The sequence below is a fragment of the Pseudomassariella vexata genome, assembly GCF_002105095.1.
Source record: "Pseudomassariella vexata strain CBS 129021 chromosome Unknown BCR38scaffold_3, whole genome shotgun sequence".
Classification (NCBI taxonomy): domain Eukaryota; kingdom Fungi; phylum Ascomycota; class Sordariomycetes; order Amphisphaeriales; family Pseudomassariaceae; genus Pseudomassariella; species Pseudomassariella vexata.
The window spans coordinates 1826452-1843256 of record NW_024467958.1 but is presented as its reverse complement, the minus strand read 5'-3'; the positions used below and the strand labels follow the sequence as shown (position 1 = coordinate 1843256).

The following is a 16805-nucleotide window of genomic DNA, read 5'->3' as shown; positions in this document are numbered from 1 at the left end:
CAACGCTCTGGAAGGCAGTTAGGTGGATGTGGTGACCGGGCTAAGTGGTCGCATCGAAATATACCTAACAGAAAGTCAAGTATATTTCTCGTCCCCGTAAAAGCCTGAGTATGGCGCACGTGGGGTGTGGACCTGGACTCTTAGGAGCGTTAAAGCTGACAGATTCGATACTGATTTCTCACCAGAAGACCAAGGACAATATGTGCAGACTGTGGCCGCGGGTGTCCAAGCTCGCAGTATTTGGTACAGCTCTGGGCGCTGGTGATAGACCAAGCAACTATGCTCAGCGCATATTGGCAACAGTCGTTGAACGGGTGGTCCTGTTCGCAGAATGGCTTGAATGTTGCATTATCCTCAAACTCTCAGGTGTCATATCCTGCAAGCCCTGCCACTGATTTGAGACCATTGCTCATTTAGTCCGTCGGTTAGGGTATTGCCGGTGTCAGATAGGAACTGGATATGCGTTTGTCGACTGAGGCCCTAATCAAGCCCAGCAACTCATTGAACCTCGTACAGACTCCTGACCATAGTATTCCAATATATATCAATAGAGCTGTGTATACCCGTCTAGTACCCATTGCAGGGACCACCGCCATGCCTTTCGCGAAACTAATACCAGCATGCGAAATACCCTTTGTCAACAGCTACCGACACATACTGTAATCGCGGCAGTTGAAGTATGCGCAAAATAGTCTGAAAGGGAGCTTCAGTCACACATGATGGGTCGACTATTGCCCAATGCAGACCGTCGCCATACTCCGGAATTAACAACGCCCTCAGAAGAGTATGGTCTTGATTGTCGGATATCCAACAGCACACATATCTCCAACCAATATTACAGTTCCTGGCCTTGTCAAGCAATGACCAATCGAAAATCTACTCAATGTCGTAGAGTGTTTGAGGTCGATAAAGGCTGACAGCTTTATGAACTTCCGCGACGCAAGGGCGTTGCTCACGAAGTGCTTGGAAATTTTTACTTACTATTGCGTTCGGGCAATGGAAGTGCAGTCGTAGAAGACCGAGTTTTTCCCTTCATACATGCCTGTGCTAGTCAGGAGAACACGCGTTTCGCGAAGTTGGTGTTGGTGAATGTTTGCTCTTCCAAGTAGGTCCCTTCCGGCTGAATAACAACCAGCGTGATAATATCTCTTTCCAGCCTTTTGGGGTGCTTCTGGAGAACAGGGATGGGCTTGAGGTAACAGCACGTTGTAGCCTGATGACGCCTACGAGTGGGCTCTTGAGCAGAGGCCCAGCGAGTGAGGAATTCGGTACACTAATATCGGTTGCAAGGTCGATCGTTCCCATCGCACGAACCTATCCATGTCTTCGACTTATGGGCTTGCACCATTTTTCAAATTAACAAGATGGAATTCAAGTTGAAGAGAGTTTATTCATGATGTGGTCGTTCGCATTGATGAGAATTGCTGGGCGGCCAAGTGCGTATATGCAAGTAAGAAGGAAGCTGTATTTCACAGCTTCATAACAATACTTCGTACCAAGTAGGGATTTGGAGATGTTCAAGAACGCGCACTTGTAAGTTTTATGGCGCAGGCAAATTGCGTAGCAGCAGCAGGTTGGAATCGGGAATCTTCAAGCTGGACGCAAGAAGTTCAGAATGAAGAGGGCTGGCTAGAAGAGTACCTGCTCCTAGATAGTTCCAGTCCCAACGCTACCTGGGAGCGCTCAAGTGCGGGTTGGACTCGGGATCCATTGTCTGACCTCAGCCCTACAGCCCCGCCAACCTACCGAGGCGGCAAGACAACCTTAGAAGTCGCGATAGCGCGTTCTCCAATCCATCCCGGATAATCGCCAATTGTAGATTTGTCCCCCAACTTTTCTTGTTGCACAGTACTACTACAACTATCGACACTCACGTTAGACACCAAGCGCTGTCTCTCGTCTTGATAAATATAGTTACATAACATCTACATCTGTCCCTCAGCGACGAAATCCGTATCTCTACTTCCACAACCTAGCCCCAATCCGAAAACATTCACCATGCTCCGCCGCCCGCCAACAACCCTCACTCTCACCTCGGAAGACACCGCCTCGTATGAAGACCGTCGGGCAGCCGCAACCCACCAAACTGGTCACCCAATTCTCAATCCAGGCCCGCGCTCCTTCATCCCCTCGTCAGCAACCAAACCCACCATCCTCGACCGCCACACCCAACTCCAACCCCCCCAACCGCGGCCAGGCCTCTCTGTCTCCCCACCTGGCTCAACAGAAGGCTTGAATTTTGGCGACTATGCCTCCTCCTCTTCCGAGGCAGAAGTAGACAACGACAGTTCCGACGACCAACGGCATCAGCAAAGGAGACGACGGCGCGTGGCTCCAAGTCAGCAAAGCGACGAAGCAGGAGATGATGATGAAGACGAGGACGAAGAAATGGCGGACTATGACCTCGGAGTAGCCGGACAGATCCAGAGCTTACCCGCCGCGGCGCGGCAACCACATCACCAACAACAGCACCAACCGCATCACCGCGCACAACCCCAACCCATCGCCACCAGTCGCCCCGGCGCCGTAACGCCTACAGCCGCTCACCCTACTGCCGCCGCGACACACAGCCACATCCCACAAGCACCCTCTCGTCCACCACCGGCCAGCTCCCGAGCTACGTCGATGGCGGCGGCTACACAGCGCCATATGCGCATTGCGGGACCTGGATGGGGTGCAGCGCAGACAGGAATACAACAGGCGCAGACGCAGGGCCAAATGAACCCTCCTCCGCCTCCGGCGCCGGTGCGGCGCCGCGAGGGGACGGCGGAGCCGGTGGAAGGGCGCGTGACGCGGAGTCGGGAGGAGCGCATTGGGGTGGCGGGTCGCGGGAGGAGATAGAATCCCTTTGTGTTGGGGAAGAAGAGGGTACTCGAGGAAGACACTCGAGGGAGGGAGTGTGGGACTTTACTATATCCCAAGATCCCTCGTAGCATGCAGCGTAGGAGGCAAGGAGTTGTGCATATGGCCATTGGCAAATATTGGCATGCTCGGTTTTGCACACAGCGACAAGCATATCTGAACGAATAGAGCGTTTTACATATCTATGGAGCATGTCCGTGAAATCACGGGCGGGCGAATTGTGTGGATAAGTGCGTCCAGGATCTGATAACCAGACACTAATATGGGGGAAGCTCACACAAATCACAGTCAATCCCACATTGAGCGTTATCCACTTTACTCTACTTCACTTTCTATGATGCAGTCCAACTTGTAATAATTCAACGCTCGAGGCCACCTAGTTAAGGTACCTACGCAAGCCGACTATATAAACGAATTTAGCTACTCGCATCATGCTGGGTTGCCACGGCAGATCGTGGCCATCGGAGTCAACGCAAAATCAATCAATCAAAGGTAAAGCCTGTTTAGCTTTGCCACTTCCTTCCGAAACGCCTTGCTATGCAGTTTGGTGATTATGCGGGGTTGGTGTACAATGGAACGAAATATGCCGTAATGAAAGTCAACCGGAGCTTGGTCCTCGTTCCCAGCCTGAGTCGGCTGCTCAATGTGCTTCTGTTAAAGCTAGGATTATCGTTCCGCCCCAGACTTGCCCGTGGATGCCACGGAAGACGGAGGGGGATGTAAAGGTGACGTATGTCCGAAAGATACGGGAGATTGGCAGTCAGAGGGTTCGGGGCGTAGTGAGGGTAAAGTTACCGGTGAAACTGTGTAGTGGGTATCTTCATCGGGACACGCGCATTGCTACCGCTGCACAGATGGCTTGACCTTGAGCTTGATCTTCGTCTTTTGAGGAGCAGCAGAAGTATTGCTGTGCTGCGTAGGGGGTGGATGCGCTGAGCCGGATGGCAACATAGTGCGACCTCCAGAGGGTAGAGACTTGCGTTCCCCTGAGGGTAGAGGTTTGCGGTCTCCTGAGGGTAGAGGCTTGCGAGCAGGCTTCGATCCATTCCCGGCAGCACTCGTCTGCGAATATGAAGTCGAGTTGGATGATATCTGAGAAGCTGAGGGGGGCGGGGAGAAGGATGTATTGTTTGCTGTTGTTGGGGTGGACAGCTGAGGAGACTGAGAGGCAGCGGGCGAGGACACCTTAATCGAGTTTGAGCGCTCCACAACCAACGGGCCCTTCGGGGTAGCACGAATAGAGCCGGCCTCCGAGGGTGCACGTGGCTGCTTGGGTGCTTTAATCTTGAGCTTGTCCCATTTTGTGAACTTGACAGTGACCTTCCTCGATCGCTTTTGGAAGACGTGGGGAGGGAACCCCTTAGTGTTCAGCTTGACCAGCTTCGTCGGTCGAGGCCCTTCACTTGGCTCTGTGCTATGTCGCTTCAAGGTCTTTGGGGCCAGATGGCCATTGTTGGTGGCCAAACCACCAGGCCGATTAGTCATAGGAGGAGGTGTCCCAGTCTTCACAGGACCTGCCAGCTTGATAGGGATTCTGGCAGGTGCCGAACCCTTGAGAGCGGCTGGGCCTCTGCTAGACCCCGAAGCCTTGTTGAGTCCTAAAGATTTCATTGGTGCTGATGTCTTCACAGGCGCGGTCTTGACAGGTGCGGATGTCTTAGCAGGTGCAGACACCTTGACAGGTGCCGATGCCTTGGTGGGCACTGACGACTTTACTGGTGCAGCGACTGTGTCTGGTGCTGAGGGCTTCACAGCTTGAGGAAGAGGTTTCCGCTCAGTCGGTGCCGTGATCTCAATACTTGGTCGAGGCGTTTGGACTGCTATACTATCACGGCGTATCTCTTTGGCCGGCCGGGGCGAGGCGGGGCGATTCGTGGCAATTGGTCGCGGCGTAGCAACCGTAACCGTGGGTTTGGCGGCAGGTTTCACTACTGGCGGCGGTAGAGGTGGAGGAGTTGCCGCGACTGGAGTAGCTGCCCGGGCGGCGGTGGAGCTCGTACTTCTGTTGAGGTTCAAAGTAATTGTTCGTTTGGGCTCCGGGCGTACGGATATCGGCTGCGCAACATACGTCTTCCGCGACTTCGTCCTGAAATGACGCTTAAAGGTGACCAAGAGCTGTTGTTGCGTTAGTTGAACTGGCCCGTCTAAAAGCATAGCATAATCACTTACCCTGCCGCCTTTCTTCTCCGCGCGTTGAGCTGTCCAGTACGTCGGATATTTGAAGGCCACAACCAGCGAGTCCTCCTCATCGGTTAAGATGGAACAGAGCTCAAGAAGATTTCGTCTCTCCGCCACAGACAAGACGGGAGAGTCCAGAGTTTTCCAGAGGGTCCTCAACAAAGCCTTGTCATTCTTGGTCGCTTCTTTGAGGGCAGCAAGTGCAGTCGTCAGATCTTCTCTGCGAGCTTTCTCTTTCTGTTTGGCCTCAATGACAGAACTGTCTTGCTCGACAATTAGACCACTCTCGTTAGAAACGGGTTTGTCTTTCTCTGCTCTCCCGCTTTCCCCGAATGCAATGCTCGCTAGACCACCGCAGAATATCTTGAAGAGCCGATCACGGACGTAGGGGGAAGGGTCCGTAGACAGAACCGAAAGAAAGAATTTCAGGAAGACTTCCCTCGACAATTGCCCGAGCTCGACCATAGCCTCAAAGCCTTTGATGCGAACAACATCAACCGTCCGATCTTGTAAGTACTGGACAAAGAGGATTGGATTGATCGGTACGACTTTAGCCTTCATCAGACGGCACATGGCGTCAAGAGCTGCAACGGTGAAGCAGTTTTGAAATGAAGGAGAATATTCGTCCATCCTACGGTATCGCTCAATCTCCTCCAATGCCAACTCCTTGAACTCTTGTGGTTCGGGATCGACAATTTCGTCGTCTTCGTCACCGTCGCCGAATGTCAGAGACATAGGCAACGGCTTTTCCTTCTTCTCGTCCGGGATTTGGCATGTCGCAAGAGCACATATAAGTTTGCAGATGTAAAGATGATCCGAATACGGATTTTCGTCGTTGTCAATGCACTGAAGCTGCTGCAGGATGAAACGCCGAGCCTCCTTTGGACATTTGCCATCCTTGTCTCGAACTTGCGCAACGGCTTCTGGGATTGCGCACTGAACTAAGTACTGGCGCTTATCTGAGAAGTTATTTGGCCGCGGTGTGTAAGTCCCCTCGACACAGAAAAAGTGCTGATACGCCTTTAGGAGATGCTTAAGTCCTATGCGCGAAAGCAACTCGACGGCATGTTTGGGAAGGATCTCGGCAGCCATGGTTCTAATGCCGTGAAAATAGCGTTGATCAACCAGAGTGCGAGTGAGGATGGTCGAGACCAAGGGGTGCGGGCTCTTGCTCTTCTGTGCGAGATAGAGCATAGAGTCCTGTTGGGCGACGACGTCCCGGTCTTGCTGCAGTTGGGAAACATACATGTAAGCAGGAAGATTAGTCTGCATGTAGCAGACCCACTCGAAATCAGCATCCATTCGGATCCATTCATAAGACTCCTGGTCCATTGCGGCTTCTTGTTTTTCGTCCCAGTCGGTGAAGCCCCAGTCATTCAGTTCTTCCTCGGTTTGGATCACGTCGCCAAGGCAGTATAGCAGAGACTCTTCCTGGTTGTCTTCGTTCTGTTTAGACGTGTTACCCGCCTGTTGCCGTTCCCGTTGGCGGCGGTTCCTCTTGAGGCGCTTGTACTTGGTGTTGTAAGGGATATCAAATTTGACGGATTTAGCACCCTCCTCTTTGATTTCCACGATATGTTCATATGGTGTCCCATCGGCCTCATGAATCCTGATCGTCATTGGGCCAGAGAAAGAGTGCTGCAACTCCCCGGCCCACACCGCATGGTTTTCTTCCATGACATCCCTCCAGAATGCACTCTTCTCGAGTGGCCTCGTCTTAGCAGCGGCCATATCCTGGATCTGCCGGATGGTCATCTCAACACAGAGTTTCTTCTTGTTGAACTTCTGATAAACGTCAAAACGTGGGCAGCCGGAACCTATCACCCACTGAGCCCAAAAGCTCTCCAGCCGGGTCTGGCCGTACTTTTCGCAGTGTTTGCGGAACGGCTCCGAAACAAAAATCTGGTCACTAGCCTCACCACTAGTGTTGGCTTTACTGACCATCTTGGAAATGATTCGGGTGATGCCGGCAGACCCAGAGGACTTGGAAAGTCGCCTGTCTAGGATGAAGAGGACCAAAGGAGCCTTGAGATTCATGAAGTCAATCTCGAAATCGCCCAGGTGTAAATGCTCGCCAAGCGACTGAAGTGATGGTCGGTTGACGTCTAATTCGATCAACTTGTCAGACATGGCCTTCATTCTGAATCTATACTCATTGTTTCCGCAGAGCACCTTCATGAACAGATCGGTCATGAACCAGGCAATGCCGACGACGAGCCAGATGTCCGCTTTTCGATCGGGTATAATGTTGACACCGAACCACTGGCTGGCGAGCGCGTGCACCAGGGTCCTGGTCATCTCTACTTCCGTGTCGATGACTCTCTGTGGGAAGAGCATCCTCGTGGTGCAAAGCGAAAAGCCTACTAGCGGAACGGTGTCGGTGACCATATCGTCAACGAAGCAGACTTTGTAGCTGTCGAAGGGGTAACGGCCAAAGGTCAGGACAAAGTGGTCGATTGCCGTCACCAAAGCAGCGCAAGTATTGCTGACCTCGTCAGCACGGCCGGGAAGGCAGTAACCATGGATCTTGGTAGCTATCGCGGCAAGCTTCTCGTCGTCTTCTTCGCTCCTGAACTCGGACCAAAGATCGACGTGTTCAAAAGGACCCACGGCAAATCCAATATGATGTGCTGCTTTGCCCTCGCAGCTGAATGTCATGGTTTTCTTCGTTTGATCGTCTTGGCTAACAGCTTCGTCTTCCAGCCTTCCCGAGCAAACAACTGTCATCTCCAACAGCTTGTCTTCTTCAGTAAGGCCGAACACTCGATTCCTCGGCTCGTCCTCGCCGTGGTTGCGTTTGCGGCTTCCGTTGTCATTGAACTGCTGCTGTGTAGCAAGAGGTTGGTGGAAAGCATCCCCAAGGGTTCGCGGGAAGGTGATTGAAATCTTCCAGGCAGACCGACATCCTGGGTCGTCTATGCAAGGAAATATGGAAGAGGCGGTACCAGGTTCGACGGAGTGCCGCGTGTAGACATGTGGATATCGCACGTCAGTCTCCTCAACTCCCACGAACTGGAGCCCATCACGTATGTTTGTGAGGGTAAAAGGGATGCTGATTTTGTGAACCATCGACCCATTGTTATCCTCGACCACTTTATCCCAAGGCTCCTTCTGCTGTTTCCGGAGGCCATCTTTCTCTCGAAGCTTTGCTATGCTCGCCTGGATGTCCTTGAGGGGTGGAATGGTGACTTGCAAAGATCCGTCAGCTGGCGTGCAGCAAAAGCGTTCCTCGTGTTCCGATGCTGATAGCTCCACTCTCCGGCGGTGTTGAACGGGGCGCATTCGTTGTTTCCTAATGGCCCATTGAGATGCTGACCACCGATACGCCTTCGGTGTCTCGAGGCAAGCGTGTGGATCGGTGTAGGCCGCCTTAGCAGGGCAGCTGCTCACGGTGACGTTGTCTACATCTACCTGGCACTGGCGGGCGTCGATGAAAACCTCGGACAGATTCGAGTCTTTCGCAGTAATAAAGATGTCTGCTCGACCTTTGATGGACTTCTGGCGGAAGTCAATGTCGAGAGAGATGTTTTCTCTAAAGACGGTATATTCTCGTGGCGGTGTTTCATCGACGGGGGGTTCGGTAGTGACGGCAGCATCGACCTCTGGCGCAGGCACTTTATCGGCATCTACTATGACTCCAGGCATCTTGGAGACCTTCAAGGAAGCTACGCTTCGTCTCGAGAATGGAATATCATGGGGATCGATATCGCGGTCCTTGTTGCGACGAGCAACGGCAATGACCAGAGCGAAGGAGTCCCAAGTTGCGCCGTCGAGAAAGCTCGGTAGTTGCCTTACCAAGGATCAGCTAAAGTTTGCGAAATGATGATCAACTGGCGCAGGTCTGCCGAGGAAAGGTTCTTGGTGGATGGAGGAATAGTCGAAAACAGATCGAGGTTCAGTCCAGCTCGGGAAGCGGGGGCTGTTGGACCTGGCTCTGGAAATCGCCGTTCGTCGCGCTAGGTGTCAGTAACCGCAGTGAATGCTGACTAGTGCAAAGCGTCGGCAGATTCGTAGAGAGTGGCAAGAGAGCCGGCGGCGAGGTCGATGGGTAAGACCAAGATCGTAGAGATCTGGTTTCGCGATATGGCCGTTCAATCGCGAAACTCGTAGCCTTGTGTCGAAGTAAGGTGAGGTAGGGGTGGTTGCAATGGAGCTTGCTGTGCCAATCATCTTTGTCCAATTACAGTGGTCTGTGCACAACGCGCCAACCGCGTCCGCGCATAGTATCCTTCCTCGGAGTGGGGTCCCTTTATAAGAAACTGCCTTAAAATAGCCTGCTAGAGCCGCAGTCACATCTAGTCTAAGGACAGTCAAGTGAAGTGTATCAACTTGTTCTACTTTAAAGGAAAAATGAACGATAGCATGGGCCTACATGATTTTATCTTTCATTGCCGCCTGTGGCGGTTATTGAATTGACGATGAAGCCAGTATCATTCACCTAAGCCGCGATGTCTAGCTAGCTTGGTTCTACAGTTGCTTGGGCAGTACACGAATGGGGAACTCGAGGAAGAATTTCATTTTTTTAAGTGGGAAAATACCATGGGCACAGAGAGTCGGGATCATGTAGCCGCTGAAGTATAACAACCCAGCTGAAGGCTTGGATGTTCCTTTCGGTATTTGTGGTACGTTCAGCAAGACCAAATAATGTAAATTTTTAATTATCAAAGCAACGGGCTCTTCTTCGCCCAGTTATATACACGCATACGATCAACACTATGTATGTATGTATCGCAGCCATTTCATATCGTACTACCTTGTGCTCCCTAGCACTGTCAATGCTTTGTTGGTATCCATACGCCAGGCCAAAGGTATCAATAATTTATCCCAGAAGAGACCAACACAAGAAATCAGCGTCTGCTTCCCCTTAGGTCTCTCCGTTTACGTCTTGCCCTCGCCTTCATGGTATCCTCGTCGCGGTATTCTTCCGGTAGATCGAAGCTGTTTTCGTGAGCTTCTGGCACAGTGCATCCCCACGCCATGACGTTTCGGCCGCGGCGGCGATCTATATTTAAAGCCGCTTCGCGTTCGTGCCTCTTGCGGAAGAAAGAGGTAAACTCTCGGGGTGGTACGTACGGTTCTGATGGCATCATAGGTGGTGCCTCTCCACGGGTTCTCTTGGACGATACCGAGGGCGCGAACTTGGCACTTGCGATGGCCTCTTCGTGTAGCTGCTTGGCGATGGATTCATCAACATCACTGTAGTCCGGCGGATCGCCATCGCTGATGTTGCCGGTTGACTCCTCGTGGCCCATCTCTTCCTCTTCGCTTGCTACCGGTTCGTCTTCTTCTTCTTCTTCTTCTTCTTCTGCTGCTGCTGCTGGTTCGTCGGCCTCTTCGGACTGGGATTCCTCTTCTGCCGCTTTAGCTTGTTCTCTTTCTCGCTTGCGCCTTTTCTCTTCCTCGTTCCATAGGCGAAACTTCTCTAGGATGGCTTGACAGCCCTTTATAAAGTGTTCCCGGGCAGGCTCGAACGTCTTCTTGCGAGTCTCGGTGACACCGCTGACACCCATCGTCCTCAGCCAATCTGGGCCTTGCAGCTCCCCGAGCAATCGGATGATCTGATCCTTCTCATGCTGGGCACGACCCTTCTCGGTGTTGCGGATTGATTTCTCCAACCTCTCGGCTCTCTTGTGCGCAAGTTCGTAGTGTGAATCGGGCAACGGGTCGTCGATGTCTCGGTCATTTCGTCCAGCTCCTAGGAAGTCCAAATCAATTTGCTGCGCATCAAACAGATTGGTGAACAAGGCATCGCCGTAACTTCGTACGGCATACCCGTCGATTGGCTGGGTGGGTATGGGTGGGTCTTGTGTGTGCTGGTTGCCGTGGCGTCGGGTCAACTCAGGATCGTGGCCAATTGAGGACGGCTGTGATGCTAATCCGGGTGGTAGGATTTGGTCATGGTAAGCACGGCGCGATTGAGAATCGACGACAATAAGCGGACTGTCGATGTTGACGACATCTGCATTGGTGTCAGCAAATAACTGGTTACGGGTGTTTCGCATAGTGTTACGTACGGTGTTCTTTGGCGTCATTGCCGATTACTTCGTCGTAATCGGGAAAATACGCCGACAGTTCGCTCTTGAACCGCGAGGCCTCTTGCGAACGCAGCTTGCGACCGCCCTCTTTTGACACGTTGGCATCGGTCCCAGCGGGCTGCAACCTGTCGAGCTCGTGTTTAATGCCATTAATGACCTTCTCCTGATGTCGTGTCAGGCCTGGCTGCGTAATTGTCGCCGTTTTGGGGGCTGCTTCTTCTGCTGCTGACTGAGTAGGCGGAGGTGGCTGTGGTTGCGAAGGAGGGGGGAGTGGTTTCTCCGACTGCTGCTGCTCCGCCGTCACCACCATCCGTCTGGCAGACACCAGCGGTTTCACCGTGATGGTCTTCGGCGGACTGATGGGTTGAGGTATTGGCCTTGCCAGAATCTCGACGGTAATTCTAGCTCTCTTCAGAGAATCGGAATTGGAGTCGATGGGATCGAGAGGCCGCTTCATGCGAGTCGAGCTGTTCGGCTGGAGGATGTTTTGATGGTTTCGCGTTGTGTGCGTCGCGATAATCTGAGCATGTTTGGCCGCCATGTGACTGTGCTGCATCTGCTGTTGCCTCTGGTTTTCTTGCGGGCGCGAGTGCTGGAGTTCAGCTCGTCTGGTGGAGCGTGTGGTGGTCGAGGCCATCGGAGTTGATTAAGCCAGAGCTCATAGTCGGAGAAGAGGTAATTGAGGTTTGATCGTAGTTTTCCACATCCTTTGCTACATGCGAACTATGCACTTGAGCATTGACTTCAGGAAATTGATTGTTGTGGTGGTTTTTTTGCGCAGGGGGTTCGTCATCAATTGAAGCTGCTTAAGCCGCCCAAGTCCTGGCGGGTGCATCAAATCCATGGTAGCTCGCCATGGTAGCTCGCCATGGTGGGATTTTGTGCTTTGGCGCAACCAAATGGCAGCAATACTTTATTTTATTTTGCCCCTCAATGGGACCATAATACTCACCGCATTTTATCAATGGGAAACTAGAAGTTTCATTCATCGTTCGATTGATTTTCTCTTGTATTTGATGAAGCCTTTTCCTTGGGTGAATCATCAGGAGATACTACTTCCCCCTTTTCACTACGACTATACTGGGAGAATCCGCTTTCTGTTTATTTCCCTGGTTGTAGTATCACCATATTTATCATATAGATGTAAACGTAGCAAAGCTGATAATATTTTAGATTCGCATGCCCTATCCAGTCCAAACGCTCTATGATTTGGACCTTATGAAAACGTCTTCCGGTTGTGTAAAAGACCGGTACTCCCGGCCAGAATTATTCACATTCTCTGTGTTTTTTGAGTGTCGTGGGGGATGCGAAGATTCGATCACTCGGGTGAGGACTGCACGAACGATAGGGAGCCGCAGCGACTAACATAGATGACCCATCTAGTATATCTTTGTTTGCTCTTTCTCATCCTGTAACAAACGTGAAAGGCTTTCCACATTGTGTGCCCTGGTGCCTGCTTGGCTGTCACACCACATTTACATTTCCGCCATTTCCGCTCTTCAAGGTGATGTAACTGGATGTCACTCAAGGCCGACAAGGTCCTGTTGTGACGCCGAAAGGTATACGAGCCTGGTCCAGCCCGTCCAACTCTTTCGAGTATCGAAACCCAATGCCTCTGAATTGGGCTTAGCTCCGCCACCAGATTTGCCCAAATAGGACTCCCCCAGAAACGACGATGAGCCGCTACAGCCCTATATGCACCCCAGGTTGCCCGGTCACTTATTAGTTGGCACCACCATCCCGGAACTTAGGATCCAGCCCCACTGACGCTGTTGACCGCCAGTCGAATATTGTTCACAGCACTCCGAGTTCGGTGGGCAAGACTTTACCCATGCGGCCTCTCTAAGTTGGTTATTGTTGTGTTTTCTATCAGGAATACAGTCTGCAAGATGACCATCGGCGACTTACCTGACACCAGTTCTCATCACTGACCTCGATGATCCTGTACACGCTTGGGTGTGTAAAAGGGGCTTAGCATCCTCCGACAATCAACAGTAACACAAAAACCGTAACAACCTTGTCTCCTGATTTGAAGTTAAAGGGCCTCATTATGGCCTTTCCTGGTTCAGCCTACCAGTTTCACAACGTATAACTCCTTCGTCGGTTTGTTTCTTTTCTCTTTTCTCCGTGACCGAATTACAAACATTTCGTCTATTCTGGCTGGTCGCCACGAAGCAAGCCATGCGCATGTCACATACTCAAGTACAAGGTAAACCTCGAGAACAGAAACAAGTGTTTTTGACTGGTTTGCTGTACAGCTCTGCCACATCGGGCCCTCAACAGTATCCTTCGACACAAACCCGAAGCAAGCCTTCATAGGAAACAGCGTGCTCAGATACCCCTGCGCCCTCGGATCGCTCTCCATAAGCTCTTCGGCATCCACGCGATATTTCACCCAAGCCCGCCGTGTCAACCTCCCAGGGCAGATCCAATTGGAAGTCAGAATGGGATTCAGGGCCATTAGGCCCGGACCAGACCAGGAAACTTTCTGGACTGGGCAATTTGCCTTGCCCCCTGAGCAGACCTCGGCAATGCGAAGGAGGCTCCCTTCAGTGCCGAATCGATTGTGTCACTTGGCATCAGGTATGCACGTTTACTGCAAAATTTGCCGAGGTGTTATGGCGAATCCCAGGTTTGTATTCGCAGTCCCGAGGGAAGGGCATGTGACCCTTCCGGAGGTACTTCAGCTTGGAGTCGCCATGGTTATGTACCAGAATTTTACCTATTTGTTGAGGCCTTACTGCAAGGAAACTGATGGCATACATCTTAAAGTAGAGAGCACAATTCGGGAGAGCAAGGTGAACAATGTTAGATTTGCCGTAACCCCTGACCCCTATCTTCGCATCAAAGTAAATTTTTACTCGACAAAATGGACAGCTTACTTGGCCACTGCTATCACACAAGTTTCCAAAGTGCTTGAATATTACTTTTACGTTACCATTCTCTTCTATGATATTTGTAGCGACCGCCTAAAGACTACAAGACAATAATCGCGTCGACAAGAATGTATATACCCTCAAGGTCATTGGCCATGCAGATCACATACTCCTTCAACCCGCAAAAATACGCCGCCTCAATTCCGCCCTCCCTCAACCCCTGAGCGAAATGCTATTGCCATCATCACTCTCATCCAACTGCACCTTCACCCCCCTCGCCTGCCGTTTCTTATCACTCAAGCTCCCCGAGCTCCCAAACTGGACCCGCATATCCTCATCCAATCCATGAAACAGCATCGCCAGCGCACTGCTCTTCCACGGCTTCGTGTTCGTCCTATGCGTGCGGTACATAGCCGCAGCCAAGAACACCGCCGTGCCCACCACCACCACAATAGGCAGCACCGCAAACCCCCACCGCACATGTACATACGACTCGACGGATATAGCGCGGCCATTTACCGGCGCAGCGCCTAGAAAACTACGGAAGGCGACTGTCATGGACGTTGCCATGTCGGACATGAGCATGGCGATGCCGTCTTGCTCGGCGTACTCGTAGTAATTCCAATAAAAGGCGGTGACGATGTCGGAGTCGAACAAGGTGACGCCGCTGGAGATACCCACCGTCAGGTTCACGACGACGGTATTATCGGTAATGGTCCTATTCGAGTCTTCGGATGTGCGGACGGCAGAGCCGTTGGCGAAGAGGGTGTAGAACCAGCCGCGCATGCTGAGCATGGCTTCTTTGCCGAGGAGATAGGTCGAGTTATTGGATCCGGTGACGTAGGAGCCCATGTCTGCGTCTTGGGGCAGGGAGGTCAAGTCGACGACCGTATTATTGATCACTGAGCCCGTCATGTTCTCACTTAGGACACCGTTCACCACGGCCGTCTCGAGAGTCTGTAGGCAACTTGACAGAGAGCACTGCTGCGCCCATGGCTTTAAGTCGCCGGCAAGCCCGTCCTGAGCCTCGGTGCCCATGAATATTAGTTTCATGATGGTGGAATGGGGCATGTTGCCGTCGGCGGACGGGATCAGGGATGTCATGCTGAAGACGTCGAGACTGTTGTTGAGGCGGGCGCCCTGGGGAACCTGCCAGCCGCAGTCATTGTCGGCAGCGTCCGGGGCGCAGTAGCGTGACATGAATGCTGTCAAGTCGACGCATTCGTAGCAGACGCCAAGCGTCTCGTAGGCGTCCCAGGTGCAGTTGCCCGTTTGGCATTCGAAGGCCAGTGCAGCGCCGGGGCGGCCGTTCTCGGCGAAGAGGCCGTTATAGACTGCCGATTTCAGGGGAAGGATTGGAACGTAAAGGGCTGTGTGGGATTAGTTCTGCCCTGCATGTATATGGGGCATATTTCAACGACTTACTCGGAGATGTGGTCCCAGGAAGCGCGCCGGTATAGTTGAGAGCCCGGTTGACACTTGCACTCCCAGGGCCGTCAACTATGACTGACCGCGTCTGGTAGGTTACGATTTGCTGTGCAAATGGACTCAGGGCGAGCGCCACAATCGCAATGAGAGCACCGCAAGATCCAAGCACGCTATGTAAACAGTCAGTCGCCAGTCAAACTGAATCACTAATCTTGGAGTGAGATACTCACCCTCCCCGCCTAGTAACAAGCAACTTAAGCGCCCCCCAAGTCCCCCGACTGGCCTCATCAAAAGTCTCCATATCCGCCAACGGCACCCTCGCCTCCTTAAACCGAATCCACTTCAATTGACTCAGTCCGTTCTGCAACGAAATGCTCATCGTAGCTGTCGCCACCGTCGCCAGCAGCGCAATTAGCGCGTTGAGCGTGATGTAATACGGCCACTCGGGGAGCGCATGACCGTTAAAGCGGGCTAGCACTCCCATGATGGACGCCACGGCGGCAAACGCTATCAGGATGGTGACTATCTCCAGCGTCCATGGCCCGCTGTCGGAAAACACGGCGGTGGTTTTCTTCACAGGGTGGTCGGTGCCCTGCCGCAAGACGCCCGCCTTCTGGTACGCAGGCGAGATATTCTCCGTTGCGATGGTGCTGTCGCTCCATCCGCGCTGATGGGTTGGCCCGGGGGGCACGCCGGTGTTCCAGTAGGGGTTTACTTCGTGGAATTCCACATTGGGGTTCTGGCCATCGCTGGCGGCTAGAGATTGAGTCTCCGATGGGAGACCTTGGTGGTGGGGTTGGGTGTTCGGGGTGTGCGTTTGCTGAGTATATGGACTATGCTCATGTCCGCCGGGGGGGACGTAGTTTGTGACGGGACTTATATCATAACTAGGGTCGTGGACGGGGGCGTATTGAGCCATAGGTTCTATCTATATCAAACATAAACAGACGGCACGAAATGAAATGATGCTGCTGTTATCTCCTGCAATCGCGATACTGGAAATAGCTCGGCCCGCAGTCTGACAGGCGGATAGAGACAGCCCGTGGGAACGGGCACTACATATTATAGCACAGCAGGATCCCGTCGTGGGCTTGCATCTGTCATAAAACTCGACCGATATCGATTCGATGCCGGCCGACATGATCTGCAGCCCCCAACACTTCTCATGACTCAGTCAAGGATACGGGTATACTGTCGCGGGATGGCTGCGTTGGCTGCGTTGGCTGCGTTGGCTTGCATTCTGCACCATACTAATGTATACTGCAACGGGTTCCCCACTCGGTAGTAAGCAATAGACTGCAGCGGCCTAACGACGCCGTTACATGTACCATTCACAGCCCGGTTGGAGTATGTGGGAAGTGTCGCCAAGCCCTAACGAACACCAGGGCACAGGATGCATTCGCAGTCTAGCAGGTGGTGGGTTTTC

General features: G+C 52.5%; 6 protein-coding genes across 6 annotated transcripts; 2 read left to right on the top strand and 4 right to left on the bottom strand.

Annotated features, from left to right (window-relative positions):
• The first annotated feature begins 570 nt into the window (after nucleotides 1-570).
• BCR38DRAFT_423958 (uncharacterized protein) lies at nucleotides 571-927 on the top strand. Its single transcript, XM_040859617.1, has one exon. The coding sequence runs from the start codon at nucleotides 717-719 to the stop codon at nucleotides 915-917; it is 201 nt and encodes a 66-aa protein (XP_040718941.1). The 5' UTR covers nucleotides 571-716; the 3' UTR covers nucleotides 918-927.
• Nucleotides 928-991: 64 nt separating this feature from the next.
• On the bottom strand, nucleotides 992-1314 carry BCR38DRAFT_423957 (uncharacterized protein). Its single transcript, XM_040859616.1, has one exon. It carries the CDS (start codon nucleotides 1303-1305, stop codon nucleotides 1048-1050), a length of 258 nt encoding a protein of 85 aa, XP_040718940.1. The 5' UTR covers nucleotides 1306-1314; the 3' UTR covers nucleotides 992-1047.
• Nucleotides 1315-1998: 684 nt separating this feature from the next.
• BCR38DRAFT_482154 (uncharacterized protein) lies at nucleotides 1999-2841 on the top strand (the record flags this gene model as incomplete). The annotated part of the gene is made up of 1 exon (XM_040863465.1): nucleotides 1999-2841. One exon carries the CDS (start codon nucleotides 1999-2001, stop codon nucleotides 2839-2841), a length of 843 nt encoding a protein of 280 aa, XP_040718939.1.
• Nucleotides 2842-3271: 430 nt separating this feature from the next.
• BCR38DRAFT_135948 (uncharacterized protein) lies at nucleotides 3272-8810 on the bottom strand. Its single transcript, XM_040853587.1, has 2 exons — nucleotides 5032-8810; nucleotides 3272-4977 (listed from the first exon to the last, which is right to left on the bottom strand). Exons 1-2 carry the CDS (start codon nucleotides 8683-8685, stop codon nucleotides 3703-3705), a joined length of 4929 nt encoding a protein of 1642 aa, XP_040718938.1. The 5' UTR covers nucleotides 8686-8810; the 3' UTR covers nucleotides 3272-3702.
• Nucleotides 8811-9887: 1077 nt separating this feature from the next.
• On the bottom strand, nucleotides 9888-11616 carry BCR38DRAFT_336421 (something about silencing, SAS, complex subunit 4-domain-containing protein; the record flags this gene model as incomplete). Its single annotated transcript, XM_040855455.1, has 2 exons — nucleotides 9888-10999; nucleotides 11055-11616. The coding sequence occupies 2 exons, from the start codon at nucleotides 11614-11616 to the stop codon at nucleotides 9888-9890; spliced, it is 1674 nt and encodes a 557-aa protein (XP_040718937.1).
• A 2372-nt stretch (nucleotides 11617-13988) lies between these two features.
• BCR38DRAFT_135933 (uncharacterized protein) lies at nucleotides 13989-16524 on the bottom strand. The gene is made up of 3 exons (XM_040853586.1): nucleotides 15610-16524; nucleotides 15377-15549; nucleotides 13989-15321 (listed from the first exon to the last, which is right to left on the bottom strand). Exons 1-3 carry the CDS (start codon nucleotides 16296-16298, stop codon nucleotides 14165-14167), a joined length of 2019 nt encoding a protein of 672 aa, XP_040718936.1. The 5' UTR covers nucleotides 16299-16524; the 3' UTR covers nucleotides 13989-14164.
• Nucleotides 16525-16805: the final 281 nt, after the last annotated feature.

What these genes read in the sequence shown, in the direction of transcription:
- BCR38DRAFT_423958 (XM_040859617.1), top strand. Translation starts at nt 717, where the DNA reads ATGATGGGTCGACTATTGCCCAATGCAGACCGTCGCCATACTCCGGAA.
- BCR38DRAFT_423957 (XM_040859616.1), bottom strand. Translation starts at nt 1,305, where the DNA reads ATGGGAACGATCGACCTTGCAACCGATATTAGTGTACCGAATTCCTCA.
- BCR38DRAFT_135948 (XM_040853587.1), bottom strand. Translation starts at nt 8,685, where the DNA reads ATGCCTGGAGTCATAGTAGATGCCGATAAAGTGCCTGCGCCAGAGGTC. An exon ending in CGGAGAAGAAAGGCGGCAGG is followed by an intron (nt 4,978 to 5,031) that starts GTAAGTGATTAT and finishes ACGCAACAACAG; the next exon opens with CTCTTGGTCACCTTTAAGCG.
- BCR38DRAFT_135933 (XM_040853586.1), bottom strand. Translation starts at nt 16,298, where the DNA reads ATGGCTCAATACGCCCCCGTCCACGACCCTAGTTATGATATAAGTCCC. An exon ending in CTTGTTACTAGGCGGGGAGG is followed by an intron (nt 15,550 to 15,609) that starts GTGAGTATCTCA and finishes CTGTTTACATAG; the next exon opens with CGTGCTTGGATCTTGCGGTG. An exon ending in TCCTGGGACCACATCTCCGA is followed by an intron (nt 15,322 to 15,376) that starts GTAAGTCGTTGA and finishes AATCCCACACAG; the next exon opens with CCCTTTACGTTCCAATCCTT.